The sequence below is a fragment of the Manihot esculenta genome, chromosome 3, assembly GCF_001659605.2.
Source record: "Manihot esculenta cultivar AM560-2 chromosome 3, M.esculenta_v8, whole genome shotgun sequence".
Classification (NCBI taxonomy): domain Eukaryota; kingdom Viridiplantae; phylum Streptophyta; class Magnoliopsida; order Malpighiales; family Euphorbiaceae; genus Manihot; species Manihot esculenta.
This window is the reverse complement of record NC_035163.2, coordinates 26,739,605-26,755,982: the sequence shown is the minus strand read 5'-3', so window position 1 is coordinate 26,755,982 and position 16,378 is coordinate 26,739,605. Positions and strand designations below refer to the sequence as shown.

Below are 16,378 nucleotides of genomic sequence, written 5' to 3'. Positions count from 1 at the left end.
TGCATTTTGCTTCAGTATTCTCACTTGTGACATCTCTCTCTCTCTCTATTTTTTCTTTCTTTCTCCCTTTCTTTTTTGTCATCTCCAAAAAATTTACAACTTTAAATAGGGAACATGCTGTTAGATTCTGGGACAAAGCAGAAGGGGAGACGAATAAGTGAAAAGTTCTTAAAATAAGATAATTGATTTAGCAAAGTTAAATTAATCCAGCCAAATGAATAAGAAAATGCAGGCCATTAGGCCTAACCCATATAATCAAAACCAACACCAGAGATGGAGATGGGCCTCCCACCCAAGCAGACCCGACCAGAGACCTAATGTATTAAATTTCTTCCTTTTATTTTTTTCAAAATGGCAAAAAATATATATATTTTTTAAATGGACAAAATGATTGGATAATTTCACAAAGGGCTGAGAGGTTTCAACACTCGGAGACTGCCAGACGAAGAAGAAGAAGAAGAAAAGCATGGCAATATCTTCAATAGCTACGACGCTTATCCCTCCTCTTGCTACTTCGCCTTCTTTCGCCACTAAACCTGCTACACCAACCAAGCTCTTTTCTTCGTCTTCATTGACTTTGCTCTCCAATTCTGTTAACGGTGCCTTTAGCTCCCTAAAGCTCTCACCAAGCAGGGTTTTTGCTGCTCCTGAGACTTTGGATTCTGACGATACTCTAGACCCACCTCCAGAAACCCTTGATGAACCTGAGACTGAAACTTTTCAGGTCTGTTTCGATGTCTATTTTCCACCTGTTCATGTTTGGTTTCTGAGAAAATGGGCGAAATGTAAGAGAATGAAGCTAAAATTTTTCTTTCTGATGCAATTACGATTAATTTTTAAGTTTGAGGTTTTTGCATATCCTTCTCGCTTTAAATATTCCGGTATCTTGCTCTCGCACTGAGTTTGCAAACTTTATTTCGTGCAAATTGTGAAAAATGGGAAAAAAATGCTATAAAGGAAAAAAAAAATTGAGGGTAAGACTAGAATTTAGCTTGGTGAGGTCTAGTTTCAATTTCCCCCCTTTCCCTTTTATTTCCTTCTCAAATTATATATTGTTTCTCATTGTTGATTACCTTTTTCTCACTTTTATGTCAATGCTCTGGTTGGCTGCCCAGAAATTATGGGGAAAGCATAGAAGTATTCAAAATAATTTCATCCTTTTCTTGACTTTGTGTGTGCTGCAGGTTGGAGATTCTGCAACACCAACTTCACCATCGCTCGGCATTGGAGCAGATGCAGATAAGGTATCTTTCTCCTGATACATTGTGGGGAAATAAAAAAAAATCATGAAATGATATATATAATTGTTACTTTGGGATTGCAGAGGAATTATAGTATTCCATCTCACGAAGATAAGCTCTTATTTTCACATGGATTAAGAAAATATGTTAATATGGTTAAAGTAATAAATTTTGTGTAGTCTTTTCCTAATATATCCTACACTCTGGCTTGATTAAAAACTAAATTATTCTTGAAATAAATCTTACATTTTGAATGCATGTTTAATAGCGGTACACTAGTAAGTTAATAAATAAATCACCATATGAAAAAGGAAGGTGGCTTATAATTTTGGACAAGTGAAATCGGAAAGGAAGCTTAATTTTGTGGGACGAATGGAGTATCATACTAATGAACCTCGCATAAATGCCAGTATGCCTCTCATTCTCTGTGTAACCATACAGCGTAGTTGAAGGAACCAAGGTAGCCAAACAAATAAGACGTAGAGCTTACTTTTCCCGTTTGTTCCTCTTCCCTTTAATAGAGAATGAATCATGCGTAACTTTGGTAGCTTCTCCATAATATCATTGGTGGCTCTCTTTTGCACGTTTGAAAACTCCCTTTCATATACATTTTGTGCTAAGAAATATAAGTTGTCTTCTTTTTTAAGCCTCTGTCTGATATGCCAGTGAGACTCAAAGTTTTACTAAGGTGGTGTCAGTCATTTTTTTTTTTCATATTATATTGAATAATGAATTGCATGAAACTGCATACACTGAGTTATTTTCTGCCTCTGAGTATGGTTTGATCTTGTCACATCTAAAAATGTGGAGATGCAATTTGTTATAAAAGCAGCTTCTTATTGAAATTTGCCTGCTGTCTATATCTGTAATTCATTATGTAAAACAACCTATTATTTATCTTTGTAGCTCAGATAGGGGGGTCATACTTTTTAGTGATGAGAGGCAATTTGTTTAGTGCCTCTGATGTTATGAATTCTATTGAGTAATGTAGTATCCAGAAAGATTTAATTTCACGCAAGACTGCCATGGGATGTTGGAATTATTTTTACCAGAAACTTGTGTATTTGTTGTAAAGTGTTTTGGATCACTCCATGTTTCTCAGAATCATGTGCTTGAGCGCCTTCCTGTAGAAGCCTTTTGCAACTAGAATTAGTTGTCGATGTGCAGTGGTTTTGCATATAAGTATTTTTGAGACGTGCATGATATTTTTAATTTTAAGTCATAATCTAGATAGGTTTCCATTTTTTTTTCTTTGCAAGCTTTGAGTTTCATGTCTGCAATTGATCATTATTATCTGCTAGGGACATAGGGTACAAATATTCTTAAAAAAATTCCTTTTCTTTTTCTTGTTTGTCCCCTACTTAAATTCTTTTACACGTAAAATAATAAATTGAATTTATACGTATCCTGGATTTTCTAATTGAGAGAGATCAAGAATTCTCTTTGGCTATTCCTTTTTCCGGAAAGTACTTTGTTAAGTAATCATAGGATCCTCTTGTCTGTTTAAGCCTTGAAGGACTTTGTTAAGTAATCATAGTCTGTCTGAGCAAAAATACTACTTTGGGCTTTTACTTTGAAATAATATAGGAAAATTGATTTTGGTGTAGGCATCTAACACATTTTCCCATTGCCAGAGCATTGGTTTCTGCATTAGCTATATTTTCAATTATGTTGTTTGCACAATATAGTTTCTGGTGGCAGCCAAGATGATTTTAAATCAGATTCAGATCACAACACTGCTACCGTGATATTTAACAACACTGAAGTTGTTCCCAATAATCATAATTATCTTCTTTCATCTTGAACTATCTCTTTGTTTTACTGATCCATATGTTTTAAGAAAAGTTTATTTTCCTCAATGTTGTGCCTGTTCTTAGATGGCTCCAAAGCAGAAAATTAGGATTAAGCTAAGGTCTTACTGGGTGCCCTTGATCGAGGACTCCTGCAAGCAGATAATGGATGCTGCTAGGACTACCAATGCAAAAACCATGGGTCCTGTACCATTACCGACAAAGAAACGAATATACTGTGTCCTGAAATCCCCCCATGTGCACAAGGACGCTAGATTCCATTTTGAGATCAGAACACACCAGCGCCTAATAGATATTCTCTACCCAACTGCTCAGACAATTGATTCATTGATGCAACTTGACCTTCCTGCTGGGGTTGATGTGGAGGTCAAGCTATGAAGTAGCAAACATGAAACACCAAGTTAGGTAAATTTCTTGAAGTTATCAAGTTACTCCGTGTATCCCTTTTTAACTTTGCAATTTGTCCAAGTTACATAGAAATCCGTGACTGTCGACCCTTGTTGCAATTTTAAGCAAACAGATTAAGCCATGAACTTCGGTTCCTATACAATTATGGCCAAAGATGACCATAAAAGAGCATTCCCTTGACAAATTGAAACTTAGATGCATGCAGAACCAGAGATGCTGCTATGTCATTCTAATCTAGGAAAAAGTTAAATTGATTTTGAATTTTCAACTCTAATTACTATCTCATTATGAATGATGCTAAATAGCACATTTCAGTAAAACAGGCAATCAATGCATATGAGTAGCTGCTGTGGAGATCAAAAGGATAAATGGGAATAAATTAAAAAATGCAGATGCCACTTTACTGTCAGATGAGGAAGCAACTTTTTGCCATATTTTTCTGTATTTAACAACCTCAAATAATATGTATTTCAATCTTCAGTGTGCTCTATCTTTTTGGTTATTTTGATTTCGTTTTAATGCCACATCACATCCAATCTCCTGTACAAACCTACTCATCTCCTTGTCCTCCCCATAGGGGAAGTTTGATTTCATGTGTCATTACTATGGTTTGGCAGATATGGTTCTTTCTGTGGTTGTTTTGATTGTGTTTTATGCAGGATATCGTTCTTAACTGTGATTAATTTGCTTTAATTTTTCACAGGGCTTGTGGACTTATGAATATAGTCATTGTCAGGTATCCAACCAATTCTTCCAAGAAAAGCAAGCTTGGGGAAGGTTTGCTTGAAGAAGTAAGTTGTTTGCTTGTCCTACAAGGCTCTTATAGCTCTTAAAATTTTTTTCGTTGGATAAATTATAAACAATGTTGCATGTGAAAATTCACTAATGCTGGTCGGATGTTCGAAAGGTAAAATAGACATGTAGAGCTTCTTTGTGGATGTTTCTTGTGTTTTGATTAGCGTCTCTGACTCTCTAAGAACCTGTAATTTCTTATAATATTATCATTTCTTTTTTTTTTTTTTGTCCAACTTGACAAAGTGCTTCTCTTTGTTTAAATATATATAATATATTAGTTAGATGGTATTTGAAAAAAATAAATTTGTTATTTGAAGTTATAAAATTATTATAAATGGCATTTAAAATATAGATTAATTAGTATACTTTTGTAAAAGAAATTTAAAATAGAGATTAATTAGTATATTTTTATAAAATTGAACAATTAATTAGTAAATTTTTTTAAATTATAGATATTAAATAATAAAATATTTAATAATTAAAATTGATTTGAAAATGTAAATAGTAAATTTTTTAAAATATTTTTATATATTTTTTAAAATTGAAAATAATACAAGGATTAAATATTGTTACGTATCGAAGCAGATTTCTTTTGCTGATATAATTTTCATTGGCAGGTAAAGTAGAAGTAAAAAGAATTTGTGATTTGTGAAAGGGACTTGAGTGACAATTATTACTATTTATACTTTTTTGTGGCGCTGAGTTTTCAGCAGATCATTGGTCTATTCCATTTTCAGTCCCTCTACTCTACGGCTACGCCCCATCCATCCAACAATTCCGACCCTTAATAGCCTTTCTTTTCCTGATTACGACTCTTACCTAAATGAGAACCTTGACGGGAAATGAGAATTGTCTGAAATTCCATGCACGAGGATTAATTAATAATACCAAACCATACTATCTATAAATAAATATAAAAGAAAAAAGTTGGCTTTGATTTTGCCTCTTTAAACTTTAATCATATTTGTGGAAGATGTATATAATGCTATTCTCGTGATTTGGGCAAACGACGAATGAGAGTGTATAAAGATGGTCGGCCCATTCAAACTCTCTGACATTCAGGACTTATAAGGAGTGCAAAGCAGTTCAACTATTATAACATCCCTGTTATGAATACTTGAACACTTGACTCCTTAAATAATCTTATAAAATTTTAAATGTGTTTGTTTTCACTGCTCTCACATAATTTCTATTAAAAGTTAGATAATTTAATTAAATATTAAATGAAGTAACAGTTTATTATTAATAATTCGACTGAAAATTCTTATGCAACAGTTTACACACACCATATACACTTTATATAAACGGTATATATGTACCCTCTCATAATAAAAATAAGAATTTTATTCCATCTTTCAACTTCATAACCCTATACGACTCCAATCTTAAAGAATTTAAAAATTTTATATTCAGTATCATTACTATGTCAACTTATTCACTTACTTAATGTCAACTTATTCACTTACTACAACAGAGCATTTAATCTAAGATCTGAAAAATAATATTTACGGTGGTCGTATAAACTGAATTGGAGAATAAGACGTTTTTCTCTTTTTATTTATATTATTTTATCTGCTAGTAACGTCTAATCTTTTTTTTTCTGCTATAATATTATCTGTTTTTGTCACTCAGATTCGTATGTACGAGTGTGTTACAATTTCTCTCCACGTCAAGCGGCCATTTAATACCTTCCAATGCGCATAGAAGCAGCGCTGCGAGACGACCGAGCCTGCTCCTTTATATCTTGTCACGTCACCAAATTAAGTTTTCTTTAGATGGATCCACGCGTGTAGTTTGTCCGGTCTGATTCTTATTACTAGGCTGATATGTGTCGCATGGAACTAATTTATTTTAAGAAGGGTCTGATGGGTCTCAGACCTGCATCCTTCTTTTAGAGTCCAACCTTACTTCGAGTGTAGAAAGTCCAGCAGTCATTATAATTCATCCACATATTTCCATCTTTCTAACTTTTGAATCTTAAAATTATCACATCCCTAAATTGTTATTTTGAGTTTTGATTATTTTTATTATCTTTAAATAAATTTTATTGAATAGTATTGAAGAGAAATCTCAAGACATATATTGCTGAGATCCACATATAATAAATGTATTTCTTATATGGTTAATCTAAGATTTATTTTAAGAAAAAAATTACTGTACTGTCTCTCTAAATTTTTAAAGAAAATTTTTCTTGCAATTTTCTTTTTCCAGAGGTCCTTTTTTAAATCTCCAATCCGTTATTTTTTTTGTCCTTTTTTAAAACGAAAATGCCTTTTACTCTTAGTTATTTATAAAGTAGATATCTCTTCTCACTTCTAAGTGAACTATACATATTATTTAAAATTTCTTTATTTTTCGGGTGATTCTGCAAAGAGAAAAGCCTCTAAGATCTGGATAAGTGAAATCAAATAATAAAGTTATTGTACTTTGATAGTGTAAATTTTTACTTTGCAGTTTGATATTGTTTTTTTGCTTATGACTTTTTTTTTTTAAATTTTGGAATTGATATTCTCTATGAACAAAATTTCGATACAATAGGTGGAATACTTAGGTTCTTAAAATCTACAAGAAATTGAGATCGTTGGAACCTCTATCTCTTCCCTTATTGTTCTGTATCCGTCGTTCCAAGCTCTAGTCTATTTAAATTTTCCTCTTGCCTTTGTTTCCAACGGTGATAATCTTGAGGAGGCTTGGACTTTATATTATGAGTATGAGTTGATTGTTAATTTTGGAAGTTTCTGAATTGCAATGCAAGGGCCTGTATTATGTTTACTTTATAAATTTTATAAAAAAAATATTTTTAAGAAATTAAAAAAATTAATTTTATATATACACAATAATTTTTATTTAAACTGAATTTATAATTATAAATCCAACACAACGTTTTCATTTACGTCCAAACACTTGTTTATATTTTAAATTCACAAATTGAGATTTGGGTAGGATTTTTCTATCTATAGATGAGGCTGTGGAGTTGAGCATTTTACGCAAGAGGCCAGGGGATGTGATATTGATCGGAAATTAGGCCCTACCAACTTCACTTTGAGTGGCTCACTGCTGTGCTGCTGATCGCCGAATCTCTCGTTTTCTTTCCTGATGATTCGAGTCAATCAGAACCTCTTATTTTTCTTTTATAATTATTTTAAATTAATTTTAATTTTAAAATTTACTTGTTAAATTTAATGATTATGATTTTTTTGTCCAAATTTTCAATGTTTTTTTTAATCGTGACTTCTGAGTTAGCAGTTGGAAATTTTTTAATGTCGTTAATAACTCTAATTTTTAAACAAAACCTCAACCAAGGGTGGACAGTATTCGATTCAAACTGAAAAAATTGATCAAACTGAATCGATTTGAAAATTTAATTCGGTTTTTTATACATTTCGGTTCGGTTTGATTTATAATTTCAAAAATTTCAGTTATTTCAGTTCGGTTCGGTTTTAATCAGAAAAAAATCGAAAAAATTAAACCGAACCGATTAGTGATAATAATATATTTTTTTAATAATATAGAGAAATTAAATCATATTAAAATTAAAATATTTTAATTAAATTTTAAAATATTAAAAATAAAGTGTAAAAAAATAAAAAAATTATTAAAAATTGAAACCGATCAAACCGAACCGAATCAGACCGATTCGGTTCGGTTTCTGACCAAAATCAATTTGGTTCGATTTTCATAAATACTAAAATTTCAATTTTCAATTTATTCAATTCAGTTCGATTTTAAATCAAACCGACCAAATGATCAACCCTACAGCCAAGTACACATATGTTCCGACAAAAACAAGATAATAATAATAAAGTACACATATATACAAGTGATTGCAACGGATACTTTATAATTCACCTTAACTGTTACTGATATTTTGTAAAATAATTAATAAAAATATATATTAATTTATTATATTAATAAAATAAATATAAAAATATTAATTTATTATATAATATAATTCAAAATTAATAATAATTTTTAAATATATAATTATTTTTCATATATATATCATTATTTTAATATAATAATAAATATTATTCCTTTTATTTTATTATTTATTTTTTTATAAAAAAAAATAATTTTTTAATTATATTAATTTTAAAAATTTCGACTAATTTAACCTCCTCGGTCCTTCAAGACCAACAAAGGTAGTACATAATGTTGTGTATTAACTACGCTTTTCAACTTGATTTTAGACTTTGATTCATCTTTTGCGGACGAACCTTGCGGAGAAACTCTTAGGTGATTGAGCAAGTAATAATAGGAGTATTCTCTTCTTACTTAATTCATCGTATATCATATCTCGCTTAATTAAAATGTTAGAATATAATATTTTTTCAGAAAATCGGTAAACACTTTTGCTATGAAAAAGTGTTGTGATGAGAAACACTTAATTTTTTGTACTCTTATTACGGTTAAGCGATTTTCTTCAGATAATTTATCCAACTCAAGGATAAATAAAATTATAATAATTAATTTATATATTAAAAAGAAAAATAAATGATAATTTTGAAATAATAAAAACTATAAAATAAAAATATTATAAATTTTTAAAAAATATATATTATAATCAGTTTAATTATTATTTATTATATTTTGAATAATTTATTAATATGAAAAATTAATTTAAAAAAGTAATAAAAATAAATTTTATAAGGGTAACATAATATAAATAAAAAAATAAAATTAAAATAATTATTAATAAATTTAAAATAACTCTATTTTTTTAAAAATGAGAATTGAAAGTTAGTGAAGTAAAATTTGAGATCTCTTGAATTTACTTCACTTATTATCAAACTAAATTTTTGAGTATAAAATAACACTAATTACAGAGTTAATTCGAAATATAAAATTTAATAAATTTTATATTAAATGTTTATAAAATATTTTTTTTTAATAAAAACTTACTAACAATTTAATTTAATTGTTTATATATTTATTTTTTATCTGCAGCATTTAGTTAAATTAAATATTTAAAATTTATAAAACAGTAATAATAATAATAATAATAATAAATTAAATATTTAAAATTTATAAAATAAAATAATAATAAAGTACAGGGCCAATTTTAACATTAGCCCAAACTTCATTGGGAATAAATGTCCCCTGTACTTTATTCGTTCTGAACTAATTTGAAAGCTCATGTCTAATGTCCTGTCAATTAATGCTTATAATCAACTTACACAACCATATATGTCCCCACATCACATGATTTAAAAAAAAATTTATAATCATTTGTATATAATAAATATATAAATATAAATATGTATATATAATTAATTATATATGTATAATAAATACAGATAAAAAAAACAACGTTTTCTTGTGTCAATTAGCTTATATTTTTGCTTTTATTTTATATTTTTTTAGTAAAGGTAAATGCATTTATATATTTATATTAGTATAGTATTTTTTTTTTATGAATTTTGTAATATTTCAAATATTTATTTTATGATTAATTGAAAACATAAGCCTTCATATAATGTTAATAAATTAATAAAAATTTACTTTAGTTTTATTATTAATTATAAAAATATATTTATTGTTTATAAATATTTAAAATAGTAATATATAAAAAATATAAATATATATTAATTGTAATATAAATTTCTTCAATGAGTTGCCTAAAGAAGCAAACACTGCAAATTATTTACTAAATTGCTAGTAGAATTTACTATGTATATTTTGTTTCCATTTATTAAAATTTTAAATATTCACAAAACAAAAATTACCATAATTAATAATAATAATTATAGAATAAATTTTAACTAATTTATCACTTATGCACTCATAATTTAGTACGATAATAATTATATCTGAATAAATCTGAGAGATATTAAATTTTACTCATTCAATTTTAATTTTAAAAATAATAAAATTATTTTTAATATAAAAAGATAAATAATAAAATAATTTTTGTACAAACTATTTTTTTAATAGGATTTAAAAATTGTACTTTTTTCTGAAAATTACTTATTTGGCCTACAAACTCACCGACAAACGTGCTTTAAAATCAAATCGTACCGTAACTTTTGGTGTTTTTATTTTTTTTTTTTCATAATCTGAGAGTAGTGCACGCGTGGAGGAATGCAGTGAAAGCATATGCTTTTTGGTTACTATCTGAATACGTATCGATTCCGTAAGGCCCGTGAAGAACGACCGTTAAACCTCCACATACTCCATTTTTAAAAATTTTAATACTTATTAAAATTAAATATTTATATTTAAATTTATGTGTGTATGATAAATTTTATATTAATTTATTTATGTAAAAATTTAAATTTATTTTAAATATTTCAATTCTAAATGTTTTAATAATAAAAAAATAAAAAATAAATATTTTTTAATTCTATTGATAATAAATTTAAAATAGAAAAACATAAATTCTATTTATTTTTATATAAATTTTAGTATGTTTTAGTTTTTTTTTTTTTACTTTTTCCTCTGAAGGTCTGTCTTGCGTTGGTTAAAGAGACAATGTTGCGCGTTGTGCACTGGATTCATCGGCATTCACGTCATGGGCCTGTCACTTTCCCAATTTTACTTTTTTTTTTTTGACCTGCTTCCGTAATTGCCCGGTCACTCTTGACTCTTGAGTGGTTAACTTAGACGTGAGTCGGCGTTTTGGAAGAATCTAGACATTATGGAAACATTTGCGTGCTGCATTAGTCTCATTCAATTTTTTTTTTTTGAAAATAAAAAAATAAAAAATATATATATATTTATACGTATTATATAATATATAAACTTTGACATATCTAGAAAATCCAATTAAAAATATAATAAGTGTTGAAAAAAATTAATTTAAAAAGATTAAAGTTTACAAATTCAATTATAAATTTACATGAACACGGTTAATGCATTGATTAAAATACATCTTTTTAAAATTGAATATATTAATAAAATTTATTACATCTTGTATATAAAAAGAAAATTTTACATTTGAATGTGATTATAATTATAAATGAAATCTCGTTAAGATTTTAAAGTTTAGCCTGATGGAAAGTGCATCATGTAATCTTGAAAGATCTAAGGTTCGACTCTCTCGACCTCTATTTAAAAAAAAAAAGAAAATTTTATTTAAATTGAATTTAAATTAATTTATAACGTAAATATATAAATTTTTATACTATATATATATATATTTAGTTTAAATAAGGATGTTCAAAGATTATATGTTGGACGGCATGTTTTACGCGGAGTGATGCGGCGTTGGGAGAGGAAAGAGAAGCGCGGAAGGAAGTCGAAAGATTGCAACTTTTGAGTAAAGAGAAAGGATAGGATCTCTGTGCTTGTAAGAGACAGGACAAGAGCCCAGGTTCACTTCATCTCTGTCCACTCCATTGTCAATTACGAAGACAAGGAGACGTAGGAAAAGTGAACAATGGAGTTGCACTTCTCTTTCTCTTTCTCTTTCTCTTTAGCCATGGCCATGTGTAATGTGCTTCTTACGGTACATACCTCCAACAATTTTATTACTATTTTTATCCCTAAACTCACCGTTTCTAACTTCTATTTGACTCAATATGATTGTTAAGTGCACGTATCTTTATTTATATTAAAAAATGTTAAACGAGGATACGATTTTATTATTTAATAATTAACCTTTTATATATATATGTCATGCTCCTGACACATTTCATTAAAATAAATTCTTTTTTTTTTTATTAAAATTTACTTCTAATTCCCATCATGTCCTTAAATGATAAATACACCCTAAATTTTATAAATATTTCATGAGACATAATTAAAAAATATAATTAATTTGTATTTGTTTGTGGAAACTATTTTCTTATCAAAAAAATATTTTTTAATAAAATAACTATTACATGTTCTTTAATTTTAATTTAAAAATATTTGTTTTAATTATATTCAATCAATTAAATTTTTATTTAAATTAATTAAAATTAATATTTTTTAATTAATACAATTTCCCTTTACCCCTCATTTTTTAAAACTATATTTATAGAATTTTATTTATGAATAAGTATTTTTTTTTATTTTCAAAGTTAGAAAATCCATTTAAAAATGTAAATAACAATAATAATAATATTTTTAGAATATTTATACAATTACATATGGATATTTAACATAATATCATATGTTTATGTAATCTATAATATATAATTATGTGTGAAAGAGGAGAATACAAATTTAATTAAATATGTTTATAGTTTTATTGATGATATGGTTTTAATATATAATTTTAATTAAAATTTTAGGTAGGTTAAATTTAATAAAAAATAATAAATTTATTAGATAAATAATTTATTTTTTTTAAAAGTTCAATTTAATTAATTTATATTAATTAAATTAATAGTAGAGTTTATATAAAATTTAAATTCTTAATATTTTTTGTTTAAATTCTTATAATTATTTTTATTATAATTGAATTTTTTTTTTATAAAAAAAGCCGTGGTTCTAACTGATTAAAACAGTTTCATAGATTTTTTTTAATTAAATGAGTTTTGTAATAAATATTAAAATGTTTATAATAATATTAATAAAAAATGATGTATTTTAATATACTAAAAAAATAAAATTTTATAATATATTATATTTAGAAATAAAATAAACAAGTATTTAATTAAATATTAATTTAATTAAATTATTATCTATAATAAATTCATATAATTTTTTTATTTTTTTAGTTTACATATATTTTATATTACATATCAAAATGGTAGGAGCAATAAATAATAAGATTATCTAAAACACTCATATTTATATTTATTATAAATTATTTTTATTTTATTTAATTAAAAATAATAATATAAAGTATAATATTATAATTTTAATACTTTATTATAGAATTAAATTATAAAATATAAATATTTTTTATAATATAACTTTATATTATATTTAAAAGTAATGTAATGAGTATAAGAATATATAATGCATGTTAAATAAAATTATCTATATTTAGAAAAAAGAGAAAAAAGATTTTGCTTTTCATTATACTAATTAAAGAAATATAATTTTTATTGTCAAATGCTATTTTAAATTAATTAATAATAAAATAATTTAATTGAATATAAATGAAGTAAACATTTAAATTAAGGAAACTAAGCTATGATAGTTGACAGAAAATATATTAGACTTTTTATTAATAATCACAAATAAAATAATGATTTGGCATTATATTAGTATCTATTAGCTACTAGTAAAGTTAAAATATAATAAAAGTCAAAATAATAAAAAACATGTGAATTAATTATTTTATTAATTAAATATTTGCTATTTAATTTATATGATACAAAAAATTTTACTAGTTTATTTTTTAATTTTGTAAATAATATATTAATTAGTTTTTTAATATTGAAAATATTGTAATTTTTTAATATATTAATGTTAAAATTAATGAAAAAATTTAAAATTTTTAAAGGTGTTTTTAATATTTTTTTTAAATTAAAAAAAAAATAATTTGTGAGTTTTTTATAGTGCAGATATTAAATAATAATTTTTTTTTTCTAATAAAAATTATGGTTGAAATGAAAAGGACTCAACAGCATAACTTTGTGCGCCTCAATAATTTTGCCGTGTGGCGGATATTCGCTTCACCCAACTGAAACTGCATAGAGCAAAGATCGCGTGTGAGATTGAGCACCAGAGCTTGTCAAGGCTCCTTTCTCAGAGTCTATAAATTTATGAGGTCACAGTCCACTTGCAATCACAATCGCCTCGTTGTGTTTTCTTTGTTTCTTTCGGCATCCACTAAAAAATTTTCCCAAGAAAATCTCATTTGCAAGTTGCAATGAAGCTCCTGGATGTAACCCCTTCTCTATATAAGTCCTTATATTCTCCCTTCTCCCGCCGCAATCCCTTCTTGCTTCCATCCGCTTCTTCATCATTTTGCTCCCTTTCCGAGCATCTCTATTGTAATCGCATGGCTGCTTGTGTTGACGCCCCTAGAGCTGACACTTCTCAATTTTCTCGCGATCCAAACAGGTCTCAAAGTGATGATAACGTATACAATTATGCGAAATACTGTCGACCCAGTTTCTCTGAGCACGTTTCTGGCTTACCCTTTGCTAAGAATCATATGAAAACCATACACTCGCAGTCAGTTCTTGAAGATCTTCACCACGAAGACGAGTATAAAGCAGATCCATGGCTCAAAATGCAGGAGGAAGCCAGGTTAGATGTTGAAAAGGAACCGATTCTCTCCGCCTACTACTGTACATCCATTCTGTCTCAGAAGACGCTAGAAAGGGCGTTGGCGAATCATCTTGCAATCAAGCTGAGCAATTCTAGCCTTCCTAGTAGTACTCTGTATGATATTTTTCTGGCGGTGCTTGAAGAGAATCAAGACGTCATTAGTGCGGTGAAGGAAGACTTGAGAGCTGTGAAGGAAAGAGACCCAGCCTGCATAAGCTATGTGCACTGCTTCTTGAATTTCAAAGGGTTTCTGGCGTGCCAAGCCCATAGAGTAGCTCATAAATTATGGGCGCAAGGTAAAAATATTTTAGCTTTACTGATACAAAACAGAGTATCTGAGGCTTTTGCTGTTGATATTCATCCAGGAGCAAAGATTGGACAGGGTATATTACTTGATCATGCTACAGGGTTAGTTGTTGGAGAGACTGCTGTGATTGGGAATAATGTGTCAATCTTGCATAATGTAACTTTGGGTGGTACAGGGAAGTGTTCTGGAGACAGGCACCCAAAGATTGGTGATGGGGTTTTGATTGGGGCTGGGACTTGTATTTTGGGTAACATTAGGATTGGTGATGGAGCCAAAATTGGGGCTTGTTCTGTGGTGTTGAAGGACGTGCCAGCCAGGACAACTGCTGTTGGTAACCCAGCTAAATTGGTGGGAGGGAAGCAGAACCCAGTTAAGCTTGACAAAATTCCCAGTTTTACTATGGACCACACCTCCCACATTGAGTGGTATGATTATGTTATTTAGGGGGCTCTGTTCTTGGTTAGAATCTGGAAATTTTGGTTGGTATTATGATGGGATTTGAAAATTTTCCTTGTGTTGTATTTGAGAACTGAAGTTCTCTCTTGCTAGCGAACAGAGCAGGCTGTGTTCTAATCCTGTCTAGTGATAATTTAATCTTACCTTGTTATATCTCATGTATGGCCTTGAGCAAGTATTGCCAGACCACATGTTCTGTAATTATGAAGCAAATCAAATTATGTTGTTTTTTAATTTTTCTGCCTATTCTTTGGATTTGATTACTCTCCGCGTATGTGTGATTATACATATAAAGAGAAAGAAAAAAGAGATCTCTGTATCTGAAAAAGTATTTTTTTAAAGAGATGGTAACAGAAAGAACTTTAATATGCTATTATGCTGATGATTAGGTGAGGTTTGGTTTCTTGTATCTTATGGTTAAAATCCAATGAAGTAGTTGGTACTGACTTGTCATACAGGAGATGGCTTTGAGCAGAAATGCCTCATAAAGTTTTGAAAGGCAAATTCTCATGCTATACAGTAGTGGACTTTCTGGGATGTAAAATCAAGTTCCAGGTTGAGAAGGTATAACTAAAGCCAAAGCCAGAGAAAAGTGGGAGTTATGGAACATGGTTTTCTGGGTTATGGCAGGAATTGGATTTCCTATTGAATTTTTGTTGATAGTATTGGTTTATATGCCATTGGGTTATCAAACTAATAGCCTAATTTGAAAAGCTAAGAAATTGTTCAACTTTACACTTATTAATCAAAGTACAGAATTTGCAGGACCTTTTGTATGTTTGGGTTTTTGTTTGCTGCAAGTGTTGCAGGTTGGGGATAATCAATGGCTGCATCAAACCAGCATTATTCACAATGAAAATTGAGAAAACTCGTGTTAGTTCTTTTAAGAAGGAAAGAAGAGAAATACTCACCACATAATGAGCATAGAGTAAAAGTAGATTAACATGGACTCACGGCAAAAATGCAAAAAATCTTGAAGGAAAGAACAGAAACATGGTTGGACCATCAAAGCTTGAAGGTGACATTACCAATAAACATCAGTTTATAAGAAATTATAATTTGACATCTTAACAAGAAACGTAATTATAATGTATGAAAACATGGCAATAGTAATTCCCTCCCTAGTCCTTATGGGCTTTTCTTGTCTACATTTTTTTTAAACAAAAATTTATATTAATAGGAAGGCCAATGACCCAATAGAAGAAGGT

General features: G+C 28.3%; 2 protein-coding genes across 2 annotated transcripts; both read left to right on the top strand.

The window, feature by feature from the left end:
• Positions 1 to 372: 372 nt before the first annotated feature.
• Positions 373 to 4,475, top strand: LOC110612350 (30S ribosomal protein S10, chloroplastic). The gene is made up of 4 exons (XM_021753118.2): positions 373 to 724; positions 1,185 to 1,244; positions 3,119 to 3,457; positions 4,164 to 4,475. Exons 1-3 carry the CDS (start codon positions 467 to 469, stop codon positions 3,428 to 3,430), a joined length of 630 nt encoding a protein of 209 aa, XP_021608810.1. The 5' UTR covers positions 373 to 466; the 3' UTR covers positions 3,431 to 3,457; positions 4,164 to 4,475.
• A 9,318-nt stretch (positions 4,476 to 13,793) lies between these two features.
• LOC110611917 (serine acetyltransferase 1, chloroplastic) lies at positions 13,794 to 15,404 on the top strand. Its single transcript, XM_021752479.2, has one exon. The coding sequence runs from the start codon at positions 14,004 to 14,006 to the stop codon at positions 15,156 to 15,158; it is 1,155 nt and encodes a 384-aa protein (XP_021608171.1). The 5' UTR covers positions 13,794 to 14,003; the 3' UTR covers positions 15,159 to 15,404.
• The last annotated feature ends 974 nt before the right edge of the window (positions 15,405 to 16,378 follow it).

Coding starts and splice junctions, on each gene's coding strand:
- LOC110612350 (XM_021753118.2), top strand. CDS start 467: ATGGCAATATCTTCAATAGCTACGACGCTTATCCCTCCTCTTGCTACT. Junction 725..1,184: donor CTGAGACTGAAACTTTTCAG/GTCTGTTTCGAT, acceptor TGTGTGCTGCAG/GTTGGAGATTCTGCAACACC. Junction 1,245..3,118: donor TTGGAGCAGATGCAGATAAG/GTATCTTTCTCC, acceptor GCCTGTTCTTAG/ATGGCTCCAAAGCAGAAAAT.
- LOC110611917 (XM_021752479.2), top strand. CDS start 14,004: ATGAAGCTCCTGGATGTAACCCCTTCTCTATATAAGTCCTTATATTCT.